The 15,077-nt window shown below is 37.2% G+C and overlaps 1 protein-coding gene across 3 annotated transcripts in view; it reads left to right on the plus strand.

Moving 5' to 3' along the window:
* Positions 1 to 15,077, plus strand: part of LAMA4 (laminin subunit alpha 4) — a 193,888-nt gene that overhangs the window by 91,640 nt on the left and 87,171 nt on the right. For all 3 annotated transcript variants that reach the window (XM_036893544.2, XM_036893545.2, XM_036893547.2), the window contains 3 exons: positions 7,878 to 7,989; positions 11,223 to 11,390; positions 13,674 to 13,867. In XM_036893544.2, the coding sequence (XP_036749439.2) occupies positions 7,878 to 7,989; positions 11,223 to 11,390; positions 13,674 to 13,867 (474 nt within the window). The remainder of the gene's footprint in view (positions 1 to 7,877; positions 7,990 to 11,222; positions 11,391 to 13,673; positions 13,868 to 15,077) is intronic.

Below are 15,077 nucleotides of genomic sequence, written 5' to 3' on the forward strand. Positions count from 1 at the left end.
AGAGAAGAGGAATATAAAGAAGCTGAGGCCTGGAGAGAGAAAAGTGATCTCTAAGAATGAAAGAATATTGAGAGAAATATGTTACCAATCCAAACAGAACAACATTCGCATTATAGAGGTACCAGAAGAAGAAGAGCAAAAGGAACAGAAAGTATCATTGAAGAGGTAATTGCTGAAAACTTCCCCAACCTGGGGAAGGAGATAGTCTCTCAAGCCATGGAGGTGCACAGATCTCCCAACACAAGGGACCCATGGAAGACAACATCAAGACATGTAATTAAAATGGCAAAGATCAAGGATAAAGACAGACTTTTAAAAGCAGCCAGAGACAGAGAAAAAAGATCACATACAAAGGAAAATCCATCAGGCTGTCATCAGATTTCTCAACAGAAACCTTACAGACCAGAAGGGAGTGCATGATATATTTAATGAAATGAAGCAGAAGGGCCTCGAACCAAGAATACTCTACCTGGCAATGTTTTCATTTACATTTGAAGGAGGGATTAAACAATTTTCAGATAAGCAAAAGCTGAGAGAATTTACCTCCCCCAAACCACCTCTACAGTGCATTTTGGAGGGAGTGCTATAGAAGGAAGTATTCTGAAGGCTAAATAGATGTCACCAGGGGAAAGGAAACCACAGCAAAGTAGAACAATTACTTACTAAACAGATGCAAAATCAAATCAACTACCCAAAAAGTCAACCAAGGGATAGAAAAAGAGTACAGAATATGATATCTAACATATAAAGAATGGAGGAGGAAGAAAAAGGAGGAAGAAAAAAAAGAACCTCTAGGTTGTGTTTGTACAGCAAACAAGGTGAGTTAAATTAGACTGTTAGATAGTAAGGGAATTACCCTTGAACCTTTGGTAATCACAAATTTAAAGCCTGCAATGGCAATAAGTACATACCTATCAATAATCACCCTAAATGTAAAGGACTGGATGCACCAATCAAAGGACATAGAATCACTGAATGGGTAGAAAAACAAGACCCATCTATATCACATATAATGGATAAAAAAACAAGACCCAACATATCATATATGATGCACTTCAAACCCAAAGACATATACAGATTGAAAGTGAAGGGATGGAAAAAGATATTTCATGCAACTAATAGGGAGAAAAAAGCAGGAGTTGCAGTACTTGTATCAGACAAAGTAGACTTCAAAACAAAGAAAGTAACAAAAGATAAAGAAGGACATTACATAATGATGAAGGGGTCAGTCCAACAAGAGGATATAACTATTATAAATATCTATGCACTCAACACAGGGTCACCTACATATGTGAAACAAATACTAAAAGAATAAAAGGGGGAAATAGAATGTAATGCATTCATTTTAGGAGACTTCAACACACCACTCACTCGAAAGGACAGATCAACTAGAAAGAAAATAAGTAAAGAGACAGAGGCACTGAACAACGTATTAGAACAGATATACCAGACATGTACAGAATGCTCCATTCAAAAGCAACAGGATACACATTTTTCTCAAGTGCACATGAAATATTTTCAATAATAGATCATATACTAGGCCACAAAAAGAGCCTCAGTAAATTCAAAAAGAATGAAAATGTACCAACCAGCTTCTCAGATTACAAAGGTATGAAACTAGAAATCAATTACATAAAGAAAACAAAAAAGCCCACAAACACATTCAGGCTTAAGAACATTCCCCTAAGTAATAAATGGATCAATGACCAAATAAAAACAGAGATCAAGCAATATACGGAGACAAATAACAACAATAATTCAACACTGCAAAATCTGTGGGACACACTGAAGGTTGTGCTAAGTGGGAAATATATTGCAATACAGGCCTACCTCAGGAAAGAAGAACAATCCCAAGTGAACAGTCTAAACTCATATTAACAAAACTAGAAAAGGAGGAACAAATGAGGCCCAAAATCAGTAGGAAGAGGGACATAGTAAAGATTAGAGCAGAAATAAATAAAATCAAGAGGAATAAAAGAATAGAATCAATGAAAGCTGGAGCTGGTTCTTTGAGAAAGTAAACAAAATAGATAAACCCCTAGCCAGACTTATCAAGAAAAAAAGAGGGTCTACACACATAAACAGAATAAGAAATGAGAAAGGAAAAATCACTATGGACACTACAGAAATATAAAAAATTATGAGAGAATACTATGAAAAATTATGTGCTAACAAACTGGATAACCTAGAAGAAATGGACAACTTTCTAGAAAAATGCAACTTTCCATGGCTGACCCAGGAAGAAACAGAAAATTTGAATAGACCAATTACCAGCAAGAAAATTGAATTGGTAATCAAAAACTACCTAAGAACAAAATTCCTGGACCAGATGGTTTCACTGCTTAATATTATCAAACATTAAGTAAAGACCTAATACACAAAGTTTTCCAAAAACTAGAAGAGGAGGGAATACTCCCAAACTCACTCTATGAGGCCAACATCAATCTAGTACCAAAACCAGGCAAAGACACCACAAAAACAGAAAATTACAGACCAATATCCCTGATGAATATCGATGCAAAAATACTCAAGAAAATATTAGCAAACCAAATTCAAAAATACATCAAAAAGATCATCCATCATGATCCAGTGGGATTCATCCAAGGGATGCACATATGGTACAACATTCGAAAATCCATCAACATCATCCATCACATCAACAAATAGAAGGACAAAAACCACATGATCATCTCCATAGATGCCAAAATAGCATTCGACAAAATTCAACATCCATTCATGATAAAAACTCTCAACAAAATGGGTATAGATGGCAAGAACCTCAACATAGTAAAGGTCTAATATGACAAACCCACAGCCAACATTATACTGAACAGCGAGAAGCTGAAAGCTTTTTCTTTAAGATTGGGAACAAGACAAGGATGCCCACTCTCCCCACTTTTATTCAAAATAGTTCTGGAGGTCCTAGCCATGGCAATCAGACAACACAAAGAAATAAAATGCATCCAGATTGGCAAGGAAAAAGTCAAACTGTCCCTGTTTGCAGATGACATGATATTGTACATAAAGAATCCAAAAGAATCCACTCCAAAACTACTAGATCTAATATCTGGATTTACCAAAGCTGTGGGATACAAAATTAATACACAGAAATCTGTTGCATTCCTATACACTAAAGATGAACTAGCAGAAAGAGAATCAGGAAAACAACTCCATTCAGAATTGCATCAAAAAGAAGAAAGTACCTAGGAATAAACCTAACCAAGGAAGTGAAAGATCTATACTCTGAAAACTATAAGACACTCATGAGAGGAATTAAAGAAGATACCAATTAATGGAAACACATCCCATGCTCATGGATAGGAAAAATTAATATTGTCAAAATGGCCATGCTGCCTAATACAATCTACAGATTCAGTGCAATCCTTATCAAAATTCCAACATCATTCTTCAGTGAATTAAAGCAAGTAGTTCTAAAATTCATATGCAACCTAAAAGACCTCAAATAGCCAAAGCAATTGAGTGGGATTTGTTTGGAAGTAGTGGGAGAAAGAAAAATAAAGTTGGGGGGAGTTACACTCCCTGACTTCAAGCTCTACTACAAAGACACAGTAATCAAGACAATTTGGTACTGGCACAAGAACAGACCCATAGATCAATGGAACAGACTAGAGAGCCCTAATATAAACCCAAGCACATATGGTCAAATATATGATAAAGGAGCCATGGATATACAGTGGGGAAATGACAGCCTCTTCAACAGCTGGTGTTGGGAAAACTGGACAGCTACATGCAAGAGAATGAAACTGGGTTATTGTCTGATCCCATAAACAAAAGTAAAGTCAAAGTGGATCAAAGACCTGAATGTTAGTCATGAAACCATAAAACTCTTAGAAAAAAACATTGGCAAAAATTTCTTGGACATAAACATGAGCAACTTCTTTACGAACATATCTCCCCAGGCAAGGGAAACAAAAGCAAAAGTGAACAAGTGGAACTATATCAAACTAAAAAGCTTCTGTACAGCAAAGGGCACCATCAGTAGAACAAAAAGACATCCTATTGTGTGGGAGAATATATTCATAAATGACATATCTGATAAGGGGTTGACATCCAAATTATATAAAGAGCTCATGCAACTCAACCAACAAAAAGCAAATAATCCAATTAAAAAATGGGCAGAGGATCTGAACAGACACTTCTCCAAAGAAGAAAGTCAGATGGCCAACATGAAAACATGCTCAACATCGCTAATCATTAGAGAAATGACAATTAAAACCATAATAAGATATCACCTCACACCAGTTAGGATGGCAACCATCCAAAAGACAAACAACAAAAAATGTTGGTGAGATTGTGGAGAAAGGGAAACCCTCCTACACTGATGGTGGGAATGTAAATTAGTTCAACCATTGTGGAAAGCAGTATGGAGGTTCCTCAAAAAACTAAAAATAGAAATACCATTTGACCCAGGAATTCCACTCCTAGGAATTTACCCTAAGAATGTAACAGCCCAGTTTGAAAAAGACATATGCACCCCTATGTTTATCACAGCACTTTTTACAATAGCCAAGAAATGGAAGCAACCTAAGTGTCCATCAGTAGATGAATGGATAAAGAACATGTGGTACGTATGCACAATGGAATATTATTCAGCCATAAGAAGAAAACAGATCCTTACCATTTGCAACAACATGGATGGAGCTAGAGAGTATTATGCTTATTGAAATAGGCCAGGTGGAGAAAGGCAAGTATCAAATGATTTCACTCATCTATGGAGTATAAGATCAAAGAAAAAACAGAAGGAACAAAACAGCAGCAGAATCACAGAACCCAAGAATGATCTAACAGTTACCAAAGGGAAAGGGACTGGGGAAGATTGGTGGGAAGGGATGAATAAGGGTAAAAAATAAGCGTTACAGTTAGCACACATCATGTAGTGGGGAGGGACACAGGGAAGGCAGTATAACAGAGAAGACAAGTAGTGACTCTAGCATTTTACTATGCTGATGGACAGTGACTGTAATGAGGTATGTGTTGGGGACTTGAAAATAGAGAGAGTCTAGTAACCATAATGTTGCTCACGTAACTGTACATTAATGATACCAAAATTAATAAATAACAAATTTAAAAAAAACAGTGTTAGGTGCTAGGAATACTGCAATGAATATAAAAAGGCCTCTGTTCTCAAAGAGTTCACAGTCTAGCAGGAAAAGTAGCATTCAATACCAGAGGCATGGTACAGGCTAAAGAGATAAGTCTAAGGGAGAAATAACAGACTCTTTCACCAAGGCTACACTTAGGAAAGGCTCATTTCGGAGAAGGGTATTGACCTACATACTGTAGAATAATTAGGGGTTAATCTAATAATTCCAAGTAAGGAAAAAGTACCACCCTAGCAGAGAGATGTGAGACAACATGTTGAGTTACTGGGTCAAGAAGATCTTTGGTCTTGGCCTTGTTGGGTATTAATCATCAGCCAAAAAGCAGGAAATACTGCTGGAGAAGTTCTGGGAGACCAGGCCATGAAGAGCCTTGCCCACCATGCTCAGGATTGTGTGGACTTGGGAATATGCTGAAGCATTTACCTGTAATGATGAGCTGACCAGATTTGAAATTTCAGACACATTCCTCAATACTGTGGATGATAGATTGGCAAGTGAAGACTCTGAAGATACGGACACTACTTAGTTGATTGCATGGTAGTTCAGAAAAGAGTGGTTGGTTGCTACCTTCCCTTCATTTGAAAATAATTTGCAAGGATCATTTGAGAATGTGGTAGCAGGAACAGAGAAGTCAGGATGGCAAGTGCAAGAAAAACAATTTGTTTCCCAACTGGATATGAGAAGTAACAAGAAGGGAAGGTCTGGCTTGGAAAATGACAAGACTAAGATTACAGAAGGAATTACTCCGGCCATTTTAGAAGTGAGGTACCTGTGGATACCCATAGGGCAGCTAGAGATTTGAGTCAGTAGCTCAGAGGAGAGATCAAATCTGGTAAAGTATTTAGAAGTCCTTAAGCCATTTGTAATGTAAACCATTAACCGGTTTATAATTGTGAGGTAATTTTTTTTAATTTTAGCTTTTCTAAATGCAAGGTACACCTGTTTTACTATGTACCCATGTCATTAATTTCCTACCATAAGCAAAGTTGTAGAAAAAACAAAACATTCAAATAAGACATCACATTATATCTAGTAATTTTGAAATGTAAGGTAATAGATGTTTCATACAAGCGCCCTCTAGTGTTTATCACAAAGAAGAGGTTAGAGATAAGGCCTCCAGCTTTCATTGCTTCAGTTTAGTTTCCATATACAAAAATAAGTTAAATGAACACAGTAATAATAATGAGCCTTTTCCCTTGAAGGATGAAGCCAAAGTCATAAAAATTAGTGTTATGCTTTTGCAAATATAATTCACACTGAATCAATAATCAACTTGTTAAAATGTTTTAAATGTTTTTCACATTTGAGTCCACATTTTTTAAAAGCAGGGAGGAGTAACATCAAAAATAAGACACATCTTATTTTCTGTCACATAATTTTTAAATGACCACAAACCTTGTATCTCTGGGAAGCATAAGAACAAGCCAAGCAAAAGACTGGAATTAAAGGAAGGAGCATAGTGCTACTTGGAAGGTAGCAGACATTCAGAGAGCCCACCTTTCAGGGAAGGGCTTGACAGCCTCATCACTGCCAACATGGGGATCTTTGCACAAAAGGAATTTTGTACTTACTTAATAAAAAGGGCATGTGTTTGCTAATACCATTCCTGCATTCTCATCCTTGATTAAGGGATACTTGCTTAGGTTATGCCTGGGAAGTGTAAAAGCATTCCAGTAAAATCATAACATAACCCTCAACTAGAACACTGGATGAAAGGGAGCAACTTTGAACAGCTACTTTCCTGTCCTAGGAAACAAGTAATTCTGCCAGCGAGTGCTCTGTGGGCCACATCACCCCACTGTCCATTCAGGTACTACAGCTCTTTGTTTCAGAGCTGAGCCAAAAAAGTGCCATGAGGTAAGTGGGCACCTACCAAAAGCCAGACTGAAGAATTCATCATCCTCTTCCTAAATATAACCCAGGAGTCAATCAATTTTTCCAATGCCAAAAGAAAGTGATTATCCTCCATGCTATGTATATAGGCCAGTGTCCTAGCCTTGTACCATTTCTTAGATTAGCTTTTCTCCTTACACACACACAGAAATATGCACATACACATACACACCCACACATTCTTTCTTCAGAAGCCACAGTTGAGTTGGGATTTCATTTTGACAAATACGGTTTGGGAGCTCTGAAACAGAAGCTCTCAAGTTGAGAGAGTGAAGTTAACTCCTTGGAGACTAGCTCCATTCACTGTGAGCCAAATCTGCTGGAGCAATTATTTGTGCACAGGTGCCATTGATGTTTATGGGACTTTAGCCCAGGGAGCATAACCCTTTTAATCTCTGCAGTAAATCAGTTTTAGTACTGGTTGGACCACCCAGGTGCCACTGGATGCATGGAACATTTCAATATCTGCCTTCTTACTCAACAATTTTTCCTATGAAATTTTCAGCTCTTCAGTTCAATGTCAAACTGATCAGCAGACATATGTAATTTCCTAGTTTAGCATCTTGAGATACAGTAAAAATTTGAAGAGTAAATTACATATGAAAGTCAGTTGCTTTAGACTGAACTGGGACTGGTTCCATATGGATAATATCTGATTTTATAGCATTCTGTGATTCTAAAGCTGAACATCACATGCCTTCATGCATGATTTCTGGGACTATTTTATATGTTACAGAATTCTCATATGCCAATGAAATTTATGTTTATGGAATATGTTATGCCTATCTCCTCATATACATGTACATATACAACATTCCCTTCTCATAAATTCATGCTGGTGTTTCCATGGATTATTTATAGGAAACTCAAGTCTCAAGAAAGGGTGAACTGGTTCAGAAGGAAAGTATGGATACCATTAACCACACAACTCACCTTGTAGAGCAAGCCCACAATATGAGGGATAAAATCCAAGGTAAATATATTATCTTCTGACGCAGCTTAATGTTAAGGAATCATTCATGTTGTTAACAACAATAAAAATAATGGCTACTGTGAGTGCTTACAATATGCCAGGAATTATTGTTAGAGTATTGCAGGTTTAAACTTACATAAGATCCTCAAGTCCATTTATCTGAGATTTCTGAGCACTCATCCCTACTTACTCTCTGTTGATTTCCAAGAATAAATGTACAGAATCATTCCTTTCTCAGGCATTTCACAGAAGTGGAATGCCACAATACCTTTCCACAGAGGAAATTCAATGGTATATTGTCTTCAAAATGCAAGTATTGAGTAGGAGTCATGTTTTTCTTGATTATTTGCAGCAAAAACATTGCCTTTAGAGTGGCATTAAATTGCCCACTAATCCAAATTGTCATAAGCTGTCTCTATGATACTTTCCCAAGGACAAGGACTGGTCCCTAATCCAGAGGAAAAGTGGACAGAGGCATGTAAGATTTATTTGCCTTAAAGCATAATGGCAGATTTTACCTTGCCTCTTGGAGTATTGCTTATTTGTGCTCTAACTTCTGTTTAAGTGTATGTTGCATTTTGAAGACTATTTAATAGCCCACTGAAAGCCAGCCTTCAATTTACCAATAGAAAACAGGCAATTTCAGATAAAAAGAGTTTTCTTGGGCTACAGCCTTCTAAGAAGTATTTGTGTGTTTCCATACCTTTTATTCTCCTATATGCTAAGAGTCAAATGACAACAGTAAGTGCATCTCAGAGCACATTGGCAGTAAAAGAGACCCCACAGTAGAAGATTCTTATCTTTATACTGAGGTATGGGGAACATGTTCTAGGCAAAGGAGTTAAATTGAGCCAAGATTAATATCACTTGCTACTTTTCTTTGGTGTCTATCATACACAGCAAGAATAAATGGTACGCATTTCCAACACTCCTTAGTCCCATCCTCACTGTCTCGTCCCATCCCACTGTCTCATGCTTTTGCTTCTACCAATGAAATATTCTTTTCCTATAATATTTAGAGTTACTATTAATTTGTTCAAAATGTAAGATTCAACCTAGATTAGCTGATCTCATCTAATTAAGAAATAAATGTCCATCTAGGCAGCAAGTAAAGCCAACATTCTATAAATCCATTCAGAGAAAATAACTCACCTTTGCTATTGTAATGCAAAGAAAAATTTTGACTCGAAGGTGTTTCATTTGAAAAGAATCTAAGCCCTCTTATTTGATCCTTTAAACACAGAAAAAGATTTTAAACATATAAAAAATGAAAATGAAAAATGATTTTTATGTTATTACATTTTCTTAAATGTATGAACAGTCTCCAAAGACCAAAGGCAAAAATGTTATTGTCCATATTTCCTTTTTCTAATCTATACGAGACATGGTTAAAATAAAACAGGCCAAAATCTAACCATAATATTTGCATTAAAATGCTAAAGAATTAAGCATTCCAAGGGCTAGATCTCTGCTTAGTTTTTTCAGGAATTATTATTTTGAACTTTACTTGAAAAGTGAATATTTAATACCTTCATTAGACTTTTTTGAATTAAGGTATAATTCACATACAATCTTATGAAGGTTTCACATGAGTAACATTGTGGTTTCAACATTCACCCATATTGTTAAAGTCCCCCCCGACCACCACATTGCTACCACTGTCCATCAGCATAGTAAGATACTATAGAGTCACTACTTGTCTTCTTTATGCTGTTCTCTCTTTCTTGTGACCTACCTATATTGTGATTGCCAGTTATAATGCCCCTCAATCCCCTTTTCCCTCCCTCCCCAGCCACCCTCCCCCAACCCTCCCCTTTGGTAACTGTTAGTCCCTTCTTCAAGTCTGTGAGTCTGCTGCTATTTTGTTCCTTCAGTTTTGCTTCATTGTTATACTCCACAAATGAGGGAAATCATTTGGTACTTGTCTTTCTCCACCTGGTTTATTTCACTGAACATAATACCCTCTAGCTCCATGCATGATGTTGCAAATGGTAGGATTTGTTTTCTTTTTATCGCTGAATAATATTCCATTGTGTATGCCTTCATGAGTTTTTTAAGTATATCTTGGTTTCTCTATAACTTTTGAAGTAATATTTATAGCATTAACATCCTCTTCCCCTGTTTATCTCTTCTTTCAGAAGTCAAGTATGTTGCACAATACCAGTAGGGTGTCATTTCTTATTCCCAACCATGTTTAAAGTAACTACTGGTGAACTTTAAGCTATTATCCTTATAAAATACAAGCCCTATCCCAGTGTGATTTATATGACACCTATGTTTGTTTACCCATCTTGTCTGGCCAACCACATAGATCATAGTAGGCCACAGACACAATTTCATTTATGCCAGGAAGATAAGGTGTTTCTTTTAGGAGCTGTTGTAGGACAAGGTGGCAATTATATAGCTTTTGTCTGACCATGTACAGTAGGAAGAGGGAGTCAGAGAACTATTCAGCCCTGCTCATATTTAGATAATTCATCTAGTTCCTCTGAGCCCCAGCAGTCCCTCCAGTTCTAAAATTTGTGCTTTAACTTGTTAAGTGCAGGCTGTTAAGGGTTTATGAAAGTGGGGTGAAAATGACCCAGAGTCAAAACAGCCCACTCTTGACAATCAGTCACACTACTGAAGGCTGATAGCAATAGAAAAAATTATATACTAACGACCAAAAGCTCACACTATACTGTAACAAGACTTTTTATATCTAATCTATAGTATAATCTGAAAGACACACTTGAACAACTATCTGTATTATTTCATTTTGGCTTAAAACTTTGGTCATATTTGTAGCTAAAATATGATACCTCCCACACATCCTATATATGACAGAAGATACCTCAGAACATTTTCTCCAAGTTACATATTTAATATAAATTTTAATCAAAGAACTCAGCTTTGTGTGCCTTAAATATTAGCCCTCTGGAATCACTGTAGAAACCAGACACAGCTGGAGTCAGGGCAGGCTTTGTATTACTCCCATTCCCATTCTGAAAACACCAAATGGAAAGCAGAGTGATTTCTTCAGGTTTTACTTCTCCCTGGAATAGATGATGAGCTCTGATACTGACACCCATTTGAAGTGTGCACATCAGTATGCTGTCTTTGAATGAGACCCTTTCCATTTGGGGATCACCCCTGCCGTTTGCCCTCACTCACCCATATTTTTTTTGGTGGCATTACTAAAATGCCCAGACATCTCTCCCTGCTGCTTTCATTCACCATTTCCTTCCTTTCAGAGATCAATAACAAGATGCTCTACTATGGGGAGGAACAGGAGCTTAGCTCTGAAGAAATCTCTGAGAAGCTGGTGCTGGCCCAGAAGATGCTTGAAGAGATTAGACACCATCAACCATTCTTCACCCAACGGGAGCTCGTGGATGAGGAGGCAGATGAAGCCCATGAATGTAGGTGTATTCAGTTCCTAGTGTCCAGCACAAGTCTACTTTCTCTGTGGTCCAGGAGAGGACACTGAGCTACAGGGCAACATTTGGTCAAAGCAACCAATTCCCAATATCCAGAGTTATTTGGAATGTATCTGTGGCCTCAGGGCTACTTGACTGTACGACCAACATATTTAGATCCAACATTTAGAGCTTTTGAGAAACAGCTGAAATCCCACAAGGAATCTGTAGAATTTTACTCCTGAGGAGAAGAAATAGGAACTCAGCAGTTGGTAAAAACATATAAAGCAGGGGAATGAAGGGGAAGGGGAACCGACTCCCACAGCTATGGCAGGAGAATCTCACTGGGAAGGCAGTAAAAGAACAAGCCCAGAGACATTCACGCACTGAGGCCTGTGAGTGACTGACTGTTAATTACTTTAAACCTCCAACAGAAATTTAACCATTTCCTTTAATGTTGAAAGTAGGCAACAAACTACAGCAGTATTAGTGAACCTATGACTTGATCACTTTAGCAGTTATCAATTACTATCTAATAATCCCCACCAAAAGGATTCATTTAAAACAGTAACCATTTATTTGCTCATGATTTCAAAGGTTGGTGGTTTGGGTTGGGCTTAACCTGGGCAGCTCATCCCTGGTCCATATGGCATGTGCTGGGCTTATGCATACATCTGTGGCCTTAGCTGAGATGGCTGCATCTCTCCCTCTGTGTAGACTCTTGCCCTCAAGGAGGCTAGTCTAGGCTTGTTCATATGGCAGCAGCCTTCCCAGAAGGCAAAAATAGGAATTACAAAATCTCTTGAGGTCCAGGCTGGAAACGCAATGATTATATCCATTCTATTAATCAATGTAGTTATAATCCATTCTATTACAGTTATATCCATTCTATTGGTCAAGACCAGACCAGATTCAAGGCGTAAGGACATAGACTCCATTCCTGATGGGGAGAACTGCAAAGACTACCATATCATATTCTAGCTGTTTCTCTTATCTCACAACATTAAGTTCATCAATAATTCAAAATTATAGTAATTATTCACACCTCTAAATATCGTTATTTAATGCACTAATAAATAAGCACATATCTTTTACATTACCAATTTGTTTTTTAACAGATTAGTCTTCTTTTTTGTTCTATGTATTTTATTTTGTGGATTTTAAAACACATTATAAGAATGGGTCTGAAGCCTTCACTAGATTGCAAAGGGTCCCTTGGCACAAAAAAGGGTTAAGAATGCCTGCATTTTAGATAATTTTCCTACAGTTGTTACTATCAATTTCTTCTAACAATTATTGTGAATACTCTAAAAGATGAACATTCTTGACCTAAAGGTGTATTACAAGAACAAATGTATAAAGTCTTAGAAACAGAAAGAAGTAAAGAAACTCAGGCCCCATTTCTGAGCTGGAAAGAGACCAGAGGTCAAGAAGGGTGGAGTTCTAAAGTCACAGCCAGATGCTTCCACACTTCCTTCCTGTTTTGAAATTTAACTAGACTGCCGTGGGGAAATGGGACCAGTCACATTTCCTACTTACCTGCCTTCAACCACTTTCTTTATTCAGCTATGAACTTATATCTTCTGCTGAAACTTGAGCTTTTTAGAAACAGCTGAAATCCCACAAGGAATCTACAGAACTTTTACTCCTGAGAGAAGAAACAGGAACTGTGATGAAACAGTGTGTTCACTGTGATGAAACAAAATACAAAACGTCAATAAGACAGATTGACAGTCCCTGGAGGAAAATAGAATGCATGTAACTTTGATAAGGGAATTAAATAATACAAATTTAAGAATATATCGTTACCATTTAGTCTTTATTCTGCTCAAAATAATAATTATTACTTAGGTTTGACCTAAAGGAGTTCACTAAAAACAAAGATTGCAGAAAGTGAGTGGTTGTGAAAATCATTTGTCAGTAATATAACAATATAACTTTGGTTATTTCTAATAGCAAAACTACAGCATATGTAAATCCCCTTTTTATGGCAAAATTACTAATAATCTGAGTAATAATAAACATAGTACAGTGACATGGTTTACACATAAAACTAACCTTGATGAGAAAACTTAAACCCTTCTTTTGGCTGATGATCATCCAGGGCTCTAAACCCTACAAAAGAGTATTTTTTTTTACCTCAAATATAAAACATGGGGCTATTTTGGTAAATGACAGCTTCAGTCCCTATTGCTGACTACAAGTGTGAATCTTTGTTAAGTGCTGGATGGAATTGGAGGAGACAAGAGAAGCCCAGACTGAGTTTCTGTGTCCATTTCTTCCCAGTGTTGAGCCAGGCTGAGAGTTGGCAGCGGCTCTACAAGGATACTTGTTCTCTGTTTCCTGTTGTCCTGGAGCAGCTAGAGGACTACAATGCTAAGTTGTCAGACCTCCAGGAGTCACTTCACCAGGCCCTTGATCATGTCAGGGATGCTGAAGACATGAACAGAGCCACAGCAGCCAAGCAGAGTGATCATGAGGTACAATGGACATGTTAACTGTGAATGCATTTCAGGCATATACAACCTGAAATCATACCAAGAAGGGAAAGTTGGTATGGAATTTTTAAATTTAAATATTGATACACTTAAATATTCATATTTTAAAAACATCTGTACATTTTTTCCACTGCAATTTGCTAATATTAGTATGTACCCCTAAAATCAAGTTGAAACCATTATAATTGTTTAGTTTTGCACTGTTCTTTGTGCTTGAGCCATGCACATTGATGTGTTGCTATTGCAAGTAAGTAAGCAATGTGCTACTCCTATGCCTAATTTTTTGTATATGGAGAGCACTAGAGCAGCCAGCCACCCCTGAATATGTTCTCATAAGGGTATGTGTAATTTTTGGAAAGGCATGATAAACAAATCTCCCCCTGGCTGGTCAGCAGCTACAGAGATACGGAGTCTAATTCAAGTCAAGGTCATGCAAATATAAAGAGGTGAGAAAAATTCCTAGACAAGGCCATAGCTCCCAAAGGCAATCATCCCTATGGGGCCAGGATTTGTGCACACCTACACCAAGAGGGCTTAAAACTGATGGTAGTTACATGTCTGCTCCTAGCAATGCATGCATTCCCTACAAACATCATTGAGAGAAGTAATCTTCTGATAGGAAGACATGTGCCTCATTGGATATCTATAAAGATTAGAGTGAAATAGCAATGTCAAAAAATAAGAAACAACTGAGAGTGAATTCATTGATTCAATTATGTTTATTTTTATTGTTGCCAAACCAACCAAAATTAGGCTCTCTGTCATGATTTTTAGTCATCACTACTTCTCAGTAAATCGTTGTAAAGTTTCCTAAATAAAAGTGAACTTATGGCCAGCATTTTCTAACAAGAGTAATCTTTTAGCCAATATTTTTTAGAATAGTAATGGTCATGATAGCTTTCTTTGTTAAACAAATGCATGATTATCTTACACCACAAAATTATAAGTGTAACACAAAATAATGATTTCTGCAAGCACATTTCAAGAGTGTTATGGGACTCATTTTTATTCTTGCATTTTCCCTTTTTCCTCACCCCAACATCTAGTCAACCACAGAATCCTGCCAATCTTAAAATCGTAATATTTTCAGCTCTCTTCCCTCTTTTCCATTTCTCTATAACTTCTCTAGTTTGGGCCCTCATCGTTTCTCAGCCAAAATAACCTCTCTCCCCCAATTCCATTCTTGTTCCCA

This window comes from Manis pentadactyla, chromosome 12 (assembly GCF_030020395.1).
Source record: "Manis pentadactyla isolate mManPen7 chromosome 12, mManPen7.hap1, whole genome shotgun sequence".
Classification (NCBI taxonomy): Eukaryota; Metazoa; Chordata; class Mammalia; order Pholidota; family Manidae; genus Manis; species Manis pentadactyla.